Source organism: Rhinolophus hipposideros, assembly GCF_964194185.1.
Source record: "Rhinolophus hipposideros genome assembly, chromosome: 1".
NCBI lineage: Eukaryota > Metazoa > Chordata > Mammalia > Chiroptera > Rhinolophidae > Rhinolophus > Rhinolophus hipposideros.
Window position 1 is genome coordinate 65582673 of NC_138047.1, and position 16681 is coordinate 65599353.

General features: G+C 36.0%; 1 protein-coding gene across 3 annotated transcripts in view; it reads right to left on the reverse strand.

Annotated features, from left to right (window-relative positions):
* The window catches only part of FAM13A (family with sequence similarity 13 member A), a 274476-nt gene that overhangs the window by 204960 nt on the left and 52835 nt on the right, over positions 1 to 16681 (reverse strand). For all 3 annotated transcript variants that reach the window (XM_081042945.1, XM_081042944.1, XM_081042943.1), the window contains exon 4: positions 6430 to 6607. In XM_081042945.1, coding sequence (XP_080899071.1) covers positions 6430 to 6607 — 178 coding nt within the window. The remainder of the gene's footprint in view (positions 1 to 6429; positions 6608 to 16681) is intronic.

A 16681-nucleotide genomic window follows, 5' to 3' on the forward strand; every position in this document is an offset into this window, starting at 1 on the left:
GAAGAATCTCTCATCTCATGTTTCTAAAAAGTCCACTTCATTATGTGGTATGATGGGCTAAATCTATAAAACCTGACGTTTCCCTTAATGCAATTTTAAATGTATTTAGTTAAATGCACATGTATTCTAACACTACTCTACCAACTGTCTACTGTACACCCGGACTTTCTCTTACAGCCTTGCTAAAGATTCAAAGAAAGCTCTGTAGTTTCCATTTCATAGAAAATTTAACAGAAAAATAAAGAATGCAAAGTCATACCTAACAAGTGGCAGAACAAGGACTAGACTAACTTTTTAAAAATTATGTCAGGCTATTCAAAATCACTGAAAATCACTCATTTCAATAACTATCAAAACTTGGGGAGAGCAATTCTTGCTAATCTCTCACAATAGTACTCTTCAAGAGAATTTTTACTTATCGTAGAAACTGGGATATTAGGAATTTCCTTTGAAAAATCATATAGAACATATACAGGTTATAGTCTAACGTTTGCTGAACTTTTTCATAGAAAAATACTTATTACTGTGCCATAGTATATTATAAAAACATTATTATAACATTGTTATAGAAATGTAGTGGACTCTGTGAGGTGCCACTCAGATGATGCCTTCATGCTGGAAGTATTTATTACTCCACTTGCTGAGAGTGTTGTCTGCTTACGGCTCATAATTGAGCTATCTCCCAAGCTATAGGCACAGCTCCAGGGCACAGCTCCTTTCCAATGACTGAAGGGAATGGGATAAAACCAATCTCCTTGACTCAATTTGGGATATCTCTGAAAGGCCATCCCATCTCTGAATAGGAACTTTGTTACAACTTCATGAAGGTTCACCTTCTTCTGCCTAATCATGCTTCCCTCTATTCTTTACAGGTGTGGTTCCAAGGAGCAGTACCCAATAAAACTCCTGCTTGAAAATTATAGTTTCAGTGTTTGTATCTTGGATAATCCAACCCATGACAAGAAGTGAAAGTGATGTGACAAAATCATACTGGAAGAAAAATTAAGAGCTTCAAATGTATTTATTAGGGAGAAAAGAGACTAAAATGAAATATCCAACATGGAAACAAATCCCTGAGAACCTGATAGGAAAATGGGCAAAAGAACAAACACACCAAGAGAAGGAAAGGCAATTGACCCTTAAACAGAAATAAAGATGTTCAACTTCATTCATAATAAAATAAATGCAAATTAAAACTATGTTAGTACAAGCAATGAACAATCGAAAAATAAAATTAAGAAAACAATTATATTTAGAATAGGAATCAAATGAATAAAATATTTAAGAATGGATTTAACAGAATATAAAACCTGTATTCTGAAAACTATAAAATATTGGTGAAAGAAATTAAAGACAAAGTAATTGGAAAGACACCCCATGTTCATGGATTGGAGAGTTAATATTAAGATGGTGACAGACTCATCTACAGACTCAACAGAATCTTATCAAAATATCTGCTGGTTTTATCTCATAAATGTAGAAGCTGATTCTAAAACTCATACGGAAATGCAAGGGACTATAGCTGAAATAATCTTGAAAAAGACAAACCAAGTTGGAAGACTTAAACTTCCTAATTTCAAAACTTACTAAAAAGCTAAACATCTAATCTAGACAGTGTGGTACTGGCATAGGGATAGATATATAGATCAATGAAATAAAATCGAGAGTCCATAAATAAACCCTAACAATTATTGTCAGTTAATTTTCAAAAAGACTGCTAAAATAATTCAATGGGGAAAAATAGATGGTACAACAAATGGTACAAGGATAGCTGCACATCCACAGGTAAAGGAATGAAGTTGTAATAGAAAAATGGAAGAAGACAAGAAGGAGCCACACAAAAACCAGAAACAAACTCACGTATGTGTGAGAAGTTAATATGTGATAGAGTTGGCATTGTAAATTAGCAAGGAGGTACACTACTCAATGAATGGTTGGGGAAAAATTAGCTATCTATTTGAAGAAAAATCCACTGGATACATACAAGATATATAGAAAATAAATTTAGATAAAGTAAAAGATAATAATAAAACGCTACAAATATAACACAAGAAAAATATGTGTAGTGTAACACATTTATGATATTATTAAGGCAATATTATTCAGCAAGACATAAATCCCCCTGTAAACAAAAAAGGGGACAAGTTAACACATTAATGCAAATTAAAATTTTAAGAAATTTGAAAAATCACCATAAATAAAGTTAAAGGCAAACAACAGAACAGGAGAAAATTTTCACAATTTTTATAACAGACAAAAGATTCCTTTCTAGAAGACCTAATGAACTCCCACAAAGAATGTAAATTGGCACAACCACTATGGGAAATGTTTTAAGAGGTCCCTTAAAACATTAACAATAGAACTCTGTAAGATCTAGCAATTACAATTCTGGGTATTTATCTGAAAAAAAAACCCCACAAAAACACTAATTCAAAAAGATGTATGCACTCTTATGTTCCACTGCAGTTACCATAGCCAAGATATGGAAACAGTTTAAGTGTCTATTAATGGCTGAATGGACAAAGAAGATGTAGGGTACATATACACAACGGAATATTCTTCAGCCATAAAAAATAAAGTCTTGCCATTTGTGACAACATGGAGAGAACTTGATGGCATTACACTAAGTGAAATAAGTCACAGAGAGACAAATACTGCATTATTGCACTTATATGTGGAATCTAAAAATCAAAACAAATTAACGAACAAAACAAAATAGATACAAGAACAGACTGGTGGTTTCCAGAGGGGAGGGGGAATAGGAGGTGGGTGAAATGGATGAAGGGTATCAAGAGGTACAAGCTTCCAATTATAAAATAAGTAAGTCATAGGATGTTATGTACATCATGGTGACTATAGTCAATAATCTTTTACTGAATATTTGAAAGTTGCTAAGAGAATAAAGCTTAAAAATCTCATCATAAAATAAAAAATAACTTTGTATGGTGACAGATGGTAACTACACTTATTGTGGTAATTATTTCATAATGTATACAGACATTGAATCATTATGTTTTACACCTGAAACTAATATGTGACGCATCAATTACACTTCAATAAAAAAATCCCACAAAGCAATAAGAACCAAAAATAAAAGATAAAATTAAAAAAGACATACACAATATACGAACAGAGGTACAGAGAAACACAAATACTAATGACCCCCCCACCAAAATCTACAAATACATTCAACTTCACAAAAAATTAGGATATCATTTTTTCCCATTAGATTAACAAGAATTTAAGAAATTGATTAACACTCAGCATAGCAAGGTTACAGGGAAATGAGTATTCTGGAACACCAATTGGGGAAACATAAATTGTTATAGCATTAGGAAGGGTACCACACATTAATTAAAAAATGTGTAAACCCTTCAGCCAAGCAATTCCACTCCTACCTAGGTTATCTATTCTAAAGAAATAGCTGCAGATGTACATAAAGAGTCACATTCAGGATGTTCACTGCAACTCTGTTTTAACATAAAAAATTTGACAAAGACATCAATGCTCATCAATAGAGGGATAAACAAGTTAGGGTAAATGCACACTATTCAATACTTAAAAAAGAATGATGTATACAAATATACTGACATTACATGTTCTAGTGCTAATATAAAAACAATCAAGTTTCACAATATATACATCATGATCCAATTTATATTTAAAAATGGATTTATGGCTGTGCCCAGAAAGAACGATGGCATGAGATATACATACATATATCTAGGGAAGAAAGGCTAGAATGGGAGGGACTAATGGAAGATACTTTAGTTTTATTCTACATACCTCTATATTGTTTGAGTATTTTACAATGATAATACTACTATCTGATCATCTAAATTTAATAAACCTGTAACTGGATGTGCATATTGAAAACCTATTAATTAAGAGTCACCTACGACAAGCATTCAGAACACCCATCATATATACTTGGTGTATTTATTTACATTTTTATTATTATATATTTCATAGCCAATATCATTTTATATCTAACACTTTCAAAACTTATTTTATGAAGATATTCCTTATCTATTAGATCTTCCTTATATAGATCTTCCTTATCTATTGACTATACAATGTATTCACCTTAGTTATTAAGAAAAGTACTTCCTAGGTTTTTTAGTGGTTCATGGTAGGATTATTCATGTATGGGAGCTTTCCACTGATCATCTTTATAACATATATGAGGTTGGACAATTAAAGTCACAAACTCATCCTAGAAAAAGTGCTACAGATAGCTCATTGCTGAATATCACTACAGTTACCTTCCCAGTACTCCCCTTGGGAAGCTATGCACCGACACCTAGTCCACCCTTCAAAGCAATTTTGGAACTCTTTTTCTGGAACGACCATCAGAGCTGTCGTCGTATTACCCTTGATGTCCTGAATGCCATCAAAATGTCTTCCTTTCAATATTTCCTTTATCTTCAGGTAAAGAAAGAAGTCACTGGGGCCAGATCAGGTGAGTAGGGAGGGTGTTCCAATAGTTATTTGTTTACTGGCTAAAAACACCCTCACAGACAGTGCTGTGTGAGCTGGTGCATTGTCATGATGCAAGAGCCATGAATTGGTGGTGAAAAGTTCATGCTGTTTTTATCTAACTTTTTTACGCAGGCTTTTCAGCACTTCCAAATAGTAAACTTGGTTAACACTTATCAAAATAAGTGCGTCCAGTTGGTACAAATTCATAATCAATAATCCCTCCGATATCAGAAAAAGGTTAGCAACATCGTTGCAAACAAATTCGCAAACTTAATTGTCAGACCGCATACGTGGACTAACTGGGCATTAGAGTTGAAGTGTCTACTTTTCCTTGACCTAGACAGAGGAACTTCAAGGACAAAATAAACCACTTCTGCTCTCTTGAGAATCAATCAGGTAAACGAGACAGTACAGTATTTGGTAAGTACTCATTAAATACTATCTGTTATAAGTATTATACTCTATTTCAATGAGAAAAGTACCTAGTGGTGACTTCTTTATCCATAAGTTTAGAAATACATACCAATTGGTAGACTACAACAATGTGAATGTACTTAATGCCATTGAACGTAGTTAAAATAGTTAAAATGGTAAATTTTGTTATATTTTACCACAATAAAAATTTTTTTTAAAGCCATACTAATTAGTACAACCTACAATAAGAACTCATTACTTATTTGATATTTCGATTGACGAACTGAAGTAGGTTACCAGATATTCTAGATCAAGCCCAACCCAACAAGTCAGAAATGAGGTATGGATCTGTGTGTTATTATTGCATAAGTATTCTATTTCAAACTCATTTCATCTCTTCTAGAATCTGGGGTTGCAAAATTGATAAATAGTTTTCTACTCACCTTTACTTCTTACATGTAAGTCACCAAAGGTTTACTGTGCAGATAGGAGTAAAAAGAACAAACACAGCTTTTTTTTTCTTATTACCACAGAGCTCCTAAATAAGAAATTAGTGGAGTCTGTGTTTGAGACATTTACTCATGAAACCCTAACATATCCTATGCAATGCAGAGATTTAAAATTTAAATCTCTAAGGTTATAAGGGGACAGTTGTTAACATACAACTCTGCAGAGTAGGTTGCGAATGTCCTAGAAACCTGCAGCCACTATGATCTAAGCCAGAGTTCATATGTAGGCAATCATTCTGGGGACTGTAAAATTACTAGTTCTGGGCAGCTGAATGTGTCTGTAAATTAATAGAGTATATAAGCAGATACACTACTAAAAAAGAAAAATTTGCTGAGAATTTCCAAGATTTTTAAAATTGTGAGTGTTATCTCTCTCTCCTTATAACTAGAAAGAATGTGGTTGATATCAGCGGGGATTAATGGGAGATTTATTAAATTAAAAGTCCCTGGATTGCAAGATCACATTTCACGTAGTAAAGGGCTTTAAGAAAAAGGGAAAATATAAAACTTTACAAAAGTTCTTCTGGCTAGTGCTATAACACCCAGGGTGGAAACTAGTTTATTTCTAGTCTAGTTTATTCCTAGAAAGTAAATAAATGTACCTGAGATTACATTTTTCTGTCCTTGACCTATTCTGCTTGTAATTTCCATCTAGTAGCAATGATTTTAACTTTATCACTATTTTAAAAATTATGCACTATTATATTTCTTCCCTTTCTGCTAATCGATGTTTCAGATTAGATTTTTTTTAAATGCCCTATTTGGTGAAAGTAAAACATTTCCAGAATTTTAAATAAGGTTGTCTGAAATATTACAAATTACAGTTTCATAAAAAGTCCTATCTGCTTTCTTCAAAATTGGGACAAAAACAAGGCTAAAATGCCCAATAGCCAGATGGAACTTCTCCAACTTAAACTGGTTGACTTTTCAGTTTGAAATAGTCTTCTGTATCCCAGTAATTTCAGGCATTGGTAAAGGAAAAGGAGTATGTGATGATATTAAGAGCAAAACGGCATTAACTTACTGAAAGCAATTGGGTCCAAATATAGTGGCAAGATTGTGGACATTCATGCGATTCTGCAGTTGGTGCTTGGCTACTTTTGTCAAGAACTGGCACAGGTACTTGAGGAGGTCATAGTGGGTGTCTGGCAGCTCTTTTATTAGGTCTCTTAAACTACTCTCCTGAACATCATTTCTGTCATCTGAAAAGAAAAAGAATAAACAATGTTCTCAGGCATATTTCACAATAACAGTAACTAAAGCACACAGGTATATTAAATTCTAACATTTTATTCAGGGGAAAAAAAGATCCTAAAGACAGGTATGTCATCAAAAAAGAGGCACTTTCCAGGAGGCCAAAGGCCTTCATCCCATCCTTGCTGAAGAGAAGCTGCATTAAAACTGCTGCCAAAAAAATGCAACTAGGATGTTAAGACCCCTGAGCATTTACTAAAAATAAATAAATAAATAAATAAATAAATAAATAAATAAATAAATAAATAAAAGCAGAAGAAAAGGACACTTTTGCTTTTTCTTTGCTCCTTAAGCATTCAACCTTTTTTGAATGTTAAAGAATTCCTGACTTATTCAAGATATCCTGACAACCAAGAGCTTTATTCGCTGCATAAAATGGATTCAAGTGTGTCTTTTCTTGCCCCAAATTAAGACAATGGTTGGGTTTTTATCTACAGTTGAATCTTGCATTTGATTTTTGTGTTCGAGTTTGTTAAAAACAAGAATTTCTAATTAGAATAAAATGTGATACAAGAGACCTTCCTGAATCACCTTGAGCAACACTGAACTTCGTGATCAGGCATCTGTGCACAGAGAAAACTGGAAAGCTTTAATTTCTATATAACCTTTTAATCTCTCACATGTCGTAGAGTTTAGAACTTGATACATGCCTCTCATACAAAACCCTAAAACCTTGTATATATCCCAAAATATCTAACAATGTTTTGAAATTCACAGACATACGAAAAGTTTTCCCTCTATTCTCAAAGATTTGTTCATTTTGTCAATATTTAAAACCCAATCAAGTTGCTATTGTTAAGTCATTCTGTACACACTTTCTATTAGAGAAAAATTCACATCTTTTTTAGCAACTATTTTTGGGGAATAATCACAGTCCATCCTTTAGACAGATGCCAAAGAGAATGAAAGCTTAATCCAGTTATAACTAATACACATCAGCTTCTTTAATTTAGATAGGTCAGCTGCTTTAGCCTGTCAAGTGAATGAGAAACAGAAAAGCGAGGCAAATGAGATGCAACAGAAGATTTGTCAGTGTTACAAAATAAATAATATGATGCCACTGCAGGGAGTGAACACACACAGAACAGCACATAAAGTGCCACTGAGAGCTGCAGAGCACAAGATAAGAGCCCAGGATCAGGAGTCACTTCCTGGGTGAGGATCCTAGTTCTGCACCTACTACAGTAGTCCCTCCTTACCCACAATATCCCTTTCCCCGATTTCAGTTACCTGAGGTCAACCACAGTTCCAAAATATTAGATGGAAAATTCCAGAAATAAGTAATTCATAAGTTTCAAATTGCATGCTTGTCGGAGCACTGTGAAATCTCACCATCCCCCTCCATCCTCCCCAGGATGTACATCATGCCTTTGTCCAGCGTCTCCACTCTGTAGACGCTCCCTGCCCATTAGTCACTGAGTAAGCCCCCTTGGTCATCAGATCCACTATCAGTGCTTGTGTTCAAGTAACCCTTATTTTACTTAATGATAGTCCCAAAGTGCAAGAGTAGTGATGCTGGCAATTTGGATATGCCAATAGGAGCCTATAAAGTGTTTCCTTTAAGTGAAAAGGTGAAAGTTCTAGACTTTATGAGGAAAAAACAAAAATTGTATGCTGAGGATGCTAAGGTCTATAGTAAGAACGAATCTTCTATCCTCAAAATTGTAAATATGAAAAAGAAACGTGTGCTAGTTTTCCTGTCACACCTCAAATTGCAAAAGTTGGGGCCATGCTGAATGATAAGTACTTAGATAAGGTGTAAAGGCATTAAATTTGTGGGTGTTCCAATTGAAAGCAACATTGAAAGCAACATGTTACACCAGAAAGCAATGAGCCTGGACAGACACTGTAGCAGGGCATCCCCTGAAACAAATGACATTAAGCCATTCACAGCGGGATGGTTACAGATTCAGAAATAGGTTTGAACTAAAAAATATAAAAATGACTGGAGAGAGATCACAATTTACAGAAATTTTATTACAGTGTTATAATTGTTCCTTTTCATTATTACTTTTGTTAATATCTTACTGTGCCTAATTTATAAATTAAACTTTGCCACACGTATGTATGTATAGGAAAAAAACATAGTATATATAGGGTTTGGTACTATCCGTGGTTTCAGGCATCCACTGGGGGCCCAGGAATGTATCCTACACAGATAAGGGGGGGGCACTACTGTACCTCTGTGACATTAGATTCATTACTAAACTCTGTTTCCTTATTTGTAAATGGTAATATTAACTATCTCATAGGGTTGTGGTGCGAATTAAATGAGTTGACAATTGTAAACTACTTAAAACAGAGTGAGTGGCTGATACATACTAAGTGCTATTAAAGTATTTGTTAAATAAACAAAATAACTCCCAATTTACTCCAAAGTAAACTGCCTTAACTTGGTTTTGTGAGCGCACAGAGGTTTTAATGAAATGATGAGGCCTTTTCAAATTGATGACTGTTACAGTAAGTGCTGCTGCCCAAAATGTATTAATTTCAATCATTGTTAGAATTGTTTTGGAGAACATTCTATTTATAATTAGAATTATTATTTCTTACTGATCAAAACAATTTTATCCAATAAACAATATAATCCTTAGAGTGAAATAAATTTATTGATATTAGAAGTTTTTCATAATAATATAAATTACCTTTACATGGTTTTTCATAGAGAAAACCCTAAAGATTCTAACAAAAAAACTTTTAGATACAATAAACAAATACAGTAAAGTTTCAGGAAACAAAATCAATGTATAAAAATCCATTGTGTTCCTATATACCAACAACGAAGTTATAGAAAAATGGAAAAAACAATTCCACTTGCAACTGCAACAAAAAGAATAAAATAACTAGGAATAAACTTAACAAAAGAGGTAAAGGACATATATAGAAACTACAATACATTATTAAAAGTAATTTAAGAAGACACAAAGAAATGGAAAGATATTCTTTGTTCATGGATTGGAGGACTTAACATAATTAAAATGGCCATATTACCCAAAGCTATATGCAGATGTAATGCAATTCCATCAAATTCTCAATGACATTTTTAAAAGAAATAAAACAAAGAAAAGCATCAAATTTATGGAACCACAAAAGATCCTTAATAGCCATCCTGAGAAAAAAGAATAAAGCCAGAGGTATCACATTCTCTGTCTTCAAATTATACTACAAATTGAAAATAATCAAAACAGCACAGTACTGGCAGAAAAACAGACATACAGGCCCATGGAACAGAACTGAAAGCCCAGAAATAAATCCACAGATATGGGCAAATAAATTTTGACAAAAGAGCCAAAAACATACAATGGAGAAAAGAAATCCTCTTCAATAAATGATGCTGGAAAAATTGAGAAACCACATGCAAAATAAATAAACTAGACTGTTATTTGTTACCATACACCAAAATTAACTCAAAATGGATCAAAGACCTATATATAAGACCTGAAACAATATTTGCTTAGAAGAAAACATAGGTACTAAACTTATGGCTTCAGCCAACCTCCAAGTATGTTGGTTCTGAGGCCTCTTGGGAGGGGCTCTGGTGCAGGCCCAGGTCACTCATGGCCTGTGACTAACCAGGGGCTACAAAGCAATCCACAGTTGTTCACTGCCTCTGTTAAACCTGGAGCTGCATGGGGTAGTCCATGTTGTGAACCAAGGATGGCTGCCACCAGTATGAGGCCTGGAGTAACACCACAAAAAGCAGGTCACCCAGAGGCCTGCTGCCACCTGCCAGCTCTCATAAGGTTCAGCCACTGATAAAGCCTTGTGTGGTACATGGACTGGGTGAGGCGGGGTCTCAGGGAGTCACCAGAGTGGGACAAGCTGTGGCCACCAGGTTAATGTAGGTTCTTGTTTGGTGCCAGTGCTGAGCCTAGAGCTACTCAGTAAAAGTCTCAGAGGCCGGTCACTGCTTGTTTGGGGCCTGAAGACCCCTAATAGTTGTCCAAGATGGAATGCAATGTGGGCAGGGATAGCTCTTCTCTGAGAAAGTGCCACCATTGTTGGGTGAGTTGGGTGAAGTGGGGTCACAGGGAGTCACCAGGGTGGAGTGAGTGAAGCTCACCAGACCAATTCAGATTTAGACATGGGCATGGATGGAGGGCTGAACACAGGAAAGATGGCACCCACTTGCCATCTGCACGGGGGGAAAAACCCCACGCAGGGAAAATGGTGACTGTCTCTCTGGTCCTTGCCCCACAGCCACTCAACTTGGGCTCTCCCCATTTGTCTCTGATGCCCTCCGAGTCACTGTACCTCCACCAGAGTCCAGGGTGCGTGCCTGTGAGCAAGTCTGTGCAAGACCCTTAAAGAGGATTCCTGGGTTTCTTATAGCTTTCCGTCCCACCTGGACAGTTGAAATCCCCACTGGTTTTCATGGCCAGATGTTATGGGCTCTCCTCTTCCCGGCACCAATTCCCCAGGCTAGGAGCCTGGGGTGAAACGAGGGTCCCTCACTCCTCCAGTTGGAACCTCCATGGTCAAGATATCCCTCCAGATTCGCAACTGCCACATGGAGGTTTGGCTGTGGCCCGTTCTGCATCTCTGCCCCTCCTACCAATCTCGACGTGGCTTCTTCTTTATATCCTTAGTTATAGGACTTCTGTTCAGCAAGACTTCAGATGGTTCTCCAGGTTGATTGTTCTATAATTTAGTTGTAATTCTGGGAGTTGTAATTAGGCATTCATGGGAGGAGGCAAGCACAGCATTTATCTACTCCTCCACCTTGGATACTCCTTTTCAAGGAAAAAATGTCTTATATCTATCTCCTCCTACCCCAAAGTATTTCCATTTTCTCTGATGGAAGGTGGATTCACTGATTCACTCACTGGGTGAGTATGTGAGTGTCTTCTACTTCAGCGGTCTTGACAGCAGCATGCCACATTTGAACCTTAAATAATTATAATTTACCTCCTGAATTTTTGTTTAAATATATTGACAGTGCAGTAAACACCTTAATTCAGCAGCATATTTCTCCTCTCCACTTTTCACACTGATTAATTATGTATTAACATACTGAGAACCTGCAATTTGCACTACAATTCCAGAAATATATCGTAAATATCACCATTATTGCCAGTGCACAGCAATTTTGTAGACAAGATTTTCTACATCAGAGAATAATCATTGCTCAACTCCTTTAGAGAAGGTTTATAGAAGAACGCCCAGCAAAGCACTGAGGCAGGGAGTCTGGATACAAATGTACTAATAAGAAGATGCTTTTGCATGCTTGCAAGAAACAAAGTTAATAATAATTACTTTATTATTATTTACATTATTTTTATTTGTTGATACTTAAATATGATACATATTGTCTTATTCATTCATGTTCTTGCATTTATATTGATAATTACAATGACTCCTTCAAGTTTTCACATCACAAAAAATAATTAGCAACGCTTCTATTTTTGTACACATTGATTCATAATGCATACTTATCGCACACTATGTAGTATTTATCACACGCTTTCTAGGTGTCTGATATTCTCTAACACTAAAGATATATTACTGAACAAAACAAACTTCATACTTTAATGAAACATATTCTACGAAGAGGAGACAGAGAGTAATCAAATAAATTATGAGGTCTGACAATAAAGTTTGCAAACTTATCTTAGAAAAAGTGCTACTACATACCTCATTGCTGAATATCACTACAGTCACCTTTTAAGTACTCCCCTTGGGAAGCTATGCACTGACATCAGTGCCTAGTCCACCCTTTCAAAGCAATTTTGGAACTATTTCTGGGATGGCCATCAGAGCTGTCGTCATATTACCCTTGATGTCCTGAATGTCATCAAAATGTCTTCCTTTCAACATTTCCTTTATCTTCAGGTAAAGAAAGAAGTCATGGGGGCCAGATCAAGTGAGTAAGGAGGGTGTTCCAATACAGTTATTTGTTTCCCGGCTAAAAACTCCCTCACAGACAGTGCCGTGTGAGCTAGTTCATTGTTGTGATGTAAGAGCCATGAATTGTTGGCAAAAAGTTCAGGTCATCTAACTTTTCATGCAGCCGTTTCAGCACTTCCAAGTAGTAAACTTGGTTAACTGTTTGTCCAGTTGATACAAATTCAAAATGAATAATCCTTCTAATATCAAAAATGGTTAACAACATTATTGCAACAAGTTTGTGAACTGAATTGTCAGACCATATATATATATATATGAAGTGGTAACGTAAGTGCTATGAAGAAATATAAAGCAGGATAAGGGGTAACAAAGAGTGATGCAGGGGTGGGTGATGTTATTTCATTCAACATGGTCAGGGAAGGCCTCTCTGATATGGTGACAACTGGCAGAAGCTAAAGGAAAGAGAGAAATGCATTCTAAGCAGTGGGAACAGCAAGTGCTTGTCTCCTGAGGGAGTCTCGGGGCTGGGGACAAGTGGTGGTCGGTGGAAGAATGGCAGGAGCGTGGGAGAGTACCAGGACAGATAATTACAGTATTATAAGCCGTGGTCTTATTTTAATTAATTAATGTATGCATGCATGTATGTATGTATTTCTGAGCGAGGGTTTTCAGCTGTTGGGGTATCTGACTTAAAAGGATCACTCTGGCTGCTGTGCTGAATCTAGACTGTAAGGGACACAACTGAAAGCAAGGACAGTAGTAGGGGGACTACTGTGACTGTGACAATCCCCAAAAGGCTGAACCAAAAAGCTGGTTGGCCCTGGACCGGGTTGATAGTGGTGAGAGGGTAAGACATGGGCAGATTCTGGATATAGTCTGAATGAGCCTTGTTTGTTTTACATATGAAAGTTGTTTTATATATGAAAAACATATATGAAATACTCATTCAAGAAATATTTATTGAGTGACTAGTAGTCTATGCCAGGCACATTCTGGGCATTGGGGATACATCAGTAAACAAAACAAATAGAAATCCCTGACTTCATGGAGCTTAGGTCTAGTAGGTGAGACATTAGACAATAAATACAGACATTAGACAATAAATACTGGAGGGAACTTGGCCAGGGTGCAGGGTGATAATTCAATTATAAATACGATAGTCAGGAAAGCCTCACAGAGATTGTACCTAATGTTTAAAGTAAAAAATCCACACACTGGCAAATGTAAGCTCAGAATTGGAGGCTGAGTTCTAAACATCTTTTACATCCCCTCAAAGCCTTCCTTGCATATAAAAAATGATTAAGAAATAGGTTTAATAGGTTGATGTACACTTAGGACACACACTTAAGACACACTTTTAAGACACAAATAGTAAGACAAAATAGTACAGGAATAAGGAGACATTTATATCTCAAATACACCTTAAAGAAATGTGGAATGATTTAGTCCATTTAAAGAACTAGCTGGGTCAAAACGTTGAGTAGGAATCGAATTACAGTGTTATTTAAATAAAAATGGGTTATTTGGTGATGGGAAGGTAAGGCTACTAAGCAATGAAATTCCACAGGAGAAGGGCCTCAGAAATGAAAGTGAACTGCATCTTTGCAGATATTTAAAATATTTTAACTGTTTTACACTTGCAATTACTTTTATAATTAAATTGGAATAAAAATTAGAATAATACCGTGTTTCCTCAAAAATAAGACCGGGTCTTATATTAAGGTTTGCTCCAAAAGACGCATTAGGGCTTATGTTCAGGGGATGTCATCCTGAAAAATAATGCTAAGGCTTATTTTCCAGTTAGGTCTTATTTTGGGGAAAACACGGTAGGTTATAATTCATGAGTCTGAAAGGTTTAAGAAAACTTTACAGATGGAATAATGGCTAATAATTGAAATAGCCATTATTTTCCTTAATATAAATCTTTTCCTAGGACAAGAACTAACTTTCTCCATTAGGGAAAAGTGCCACTTCAAATGATTCAAGTTTTCTTGAAAGATTTCATTCGCTGTTGGCAAAATTTGACCCATTTCTCAAGTGAAGACAAAAACATATGATTAGCATAGTATATACAGTGTACAGAGAAAATTACTCAGCCCTTAAAGAAGACTGACTGCACCATAAAAACTTTTGTTCCAGAGTAAGTAGAAAACATTGAACCATGTGACAAGTATTTACTCTTGTTAAAAATATATATATATATATGGTCATAATCAGCAATGCTGAACCTTTATCATGCAGTGGCACCTAACTCTAATCTGGACATTTATCTCAGTGTCTGTCATATGCTTTGACTTTTCAATGGCTGAAGTTATACTGTACTTATAATCTTAGTCGCAAGGAAAAATAAAATAAAACTGGTGAAATGCTAACCTCTATCATGATATATTTCAGAGCCATGAGAAGGTCAGCCATTAAAGGAAGCAAAATATTCAGCCTCATGGAGCCAGATTCATTGAAGTAGCTTTTTATTTCCTCATTAGGCCTCACAAAAGGATTTATGAAAACTTGCTAATCTATTAGATAGAACAATGAGCCATTGCTGACTTTGGAGATGAAGAGAGGTCACACACCTGAGAATGTGGACAGCCTCTAGAAGCTGAGAAGCAGGCAGCAAGGAAACGGGCCTACAACCACGTGGAGCTGAAAACGGCCAACAATCTGCATGAGTCTCCTGGAAGCAGCTGTCAGGTAAGAACCCATGGTGACACACACCCCGATTTGGGTCTTGTGAGACCTGGATTAGAGAAACCCGCTGAGCCTCCACACTTCTCACAGAACAGTAAGATAATAATTTTGTGTTGTTTTAAGCCACTAAGTTTGGGGTAATCTGTCAAAGTAGCAATAGGAATCTAATACATTCCCAGTTAGAGATGATTCAACTGAAACAGAGATGAATTAACATGTCCATGTTCACATAGCTATCACGCAGCTGAACTGCAGTTCAAATGGGCAGTCTGACCTCAGAGCACATAATTTGACCAGTGCACTCTAACAGTTAGCTTTTGTTATCATCGCTATTACAGAACACCTAGCACACTGCTCATACATGTGAATATTTAGGAAACGTTTCCTGAATCAATACATAAACACCCAAAATTGATGAGTAGTAGGAATCTTAATTCATTTATGATGAATTACAGCTTCTTAGGTCCTGGGTATATGTGGGGAACATTTTCATAAAAGCCTACAAGAATGTCTGGACACAAAATGTTTTATAAAACATGGGAGAAAATACAAACCATGAATTCTATTTCTTTCTACCTATGCATTCACAGCATGGGAACAATAATCATGAAATGCCAGCACACTGGATTAGACTGGATTTTACCGCGGCATTGTATTCCTCTGGAGCAGGATCACTTCCTCAAAGTGATGAGAAGCTTATATACACAATTACGTCTTATGATGAATGAGATTGGTGTTTTTCCATGAAGAAGGAGAGGCTATATTTTTACAGCTCCCTCGCAACCCTTGCCCGTGACAAAGCTCTCAAAGGCCTCACACAAATTTCTCAAAGGGCAAGATGATAAAGTGACTAATAAAAATTAATTACAGTCTATTTTCAGACATTACTAATAAAACTACAAATCCTACTATTCTGATTAGATTCTGAAAGATGTAGAGATATGTTTATTGCCAAATTAGCCAATATCTACAATGAACCTCTGCTCCCAGAGTGAACTCACATGTTGAACCATGTGACAAGTATTTGCTTGAGGCAAAGGCCTGCAGGCAGAACAGAAAATTAGGTGCCACTTTCCATTTCAGTCCTATAATAACTCTTGATGATACCTAAACTGTAGGTCAACAAATCTGTTTTGGGAGCACTCAGACTGCTGAATGCATGTCCGTGGGAATAGGTAGCATAGATAAAAATAGAAGAAATACGTGAAATAGTCTATCTGAATTTCAAAACTGGGAGATGTAGGCTAGATGTTAGACAAGCATTTAACAGCTGAAGAACCTGTTTATGTGGGAATGTTAGTACACAGAAAAATGAGAAAAACGATCATAGGACATAGGAAGGGGAGCCTCTGACAATCTATTAATCTTGAACAATATTGGCAATATCCCAGCTAAATGAAACTTGGCTTTCCCCATGAATTTAGGGCCACATTAAGTGGGAAAAGAACAGTGTGTAGTTACATTAAATAAGTAGTTAATAGGCAAAC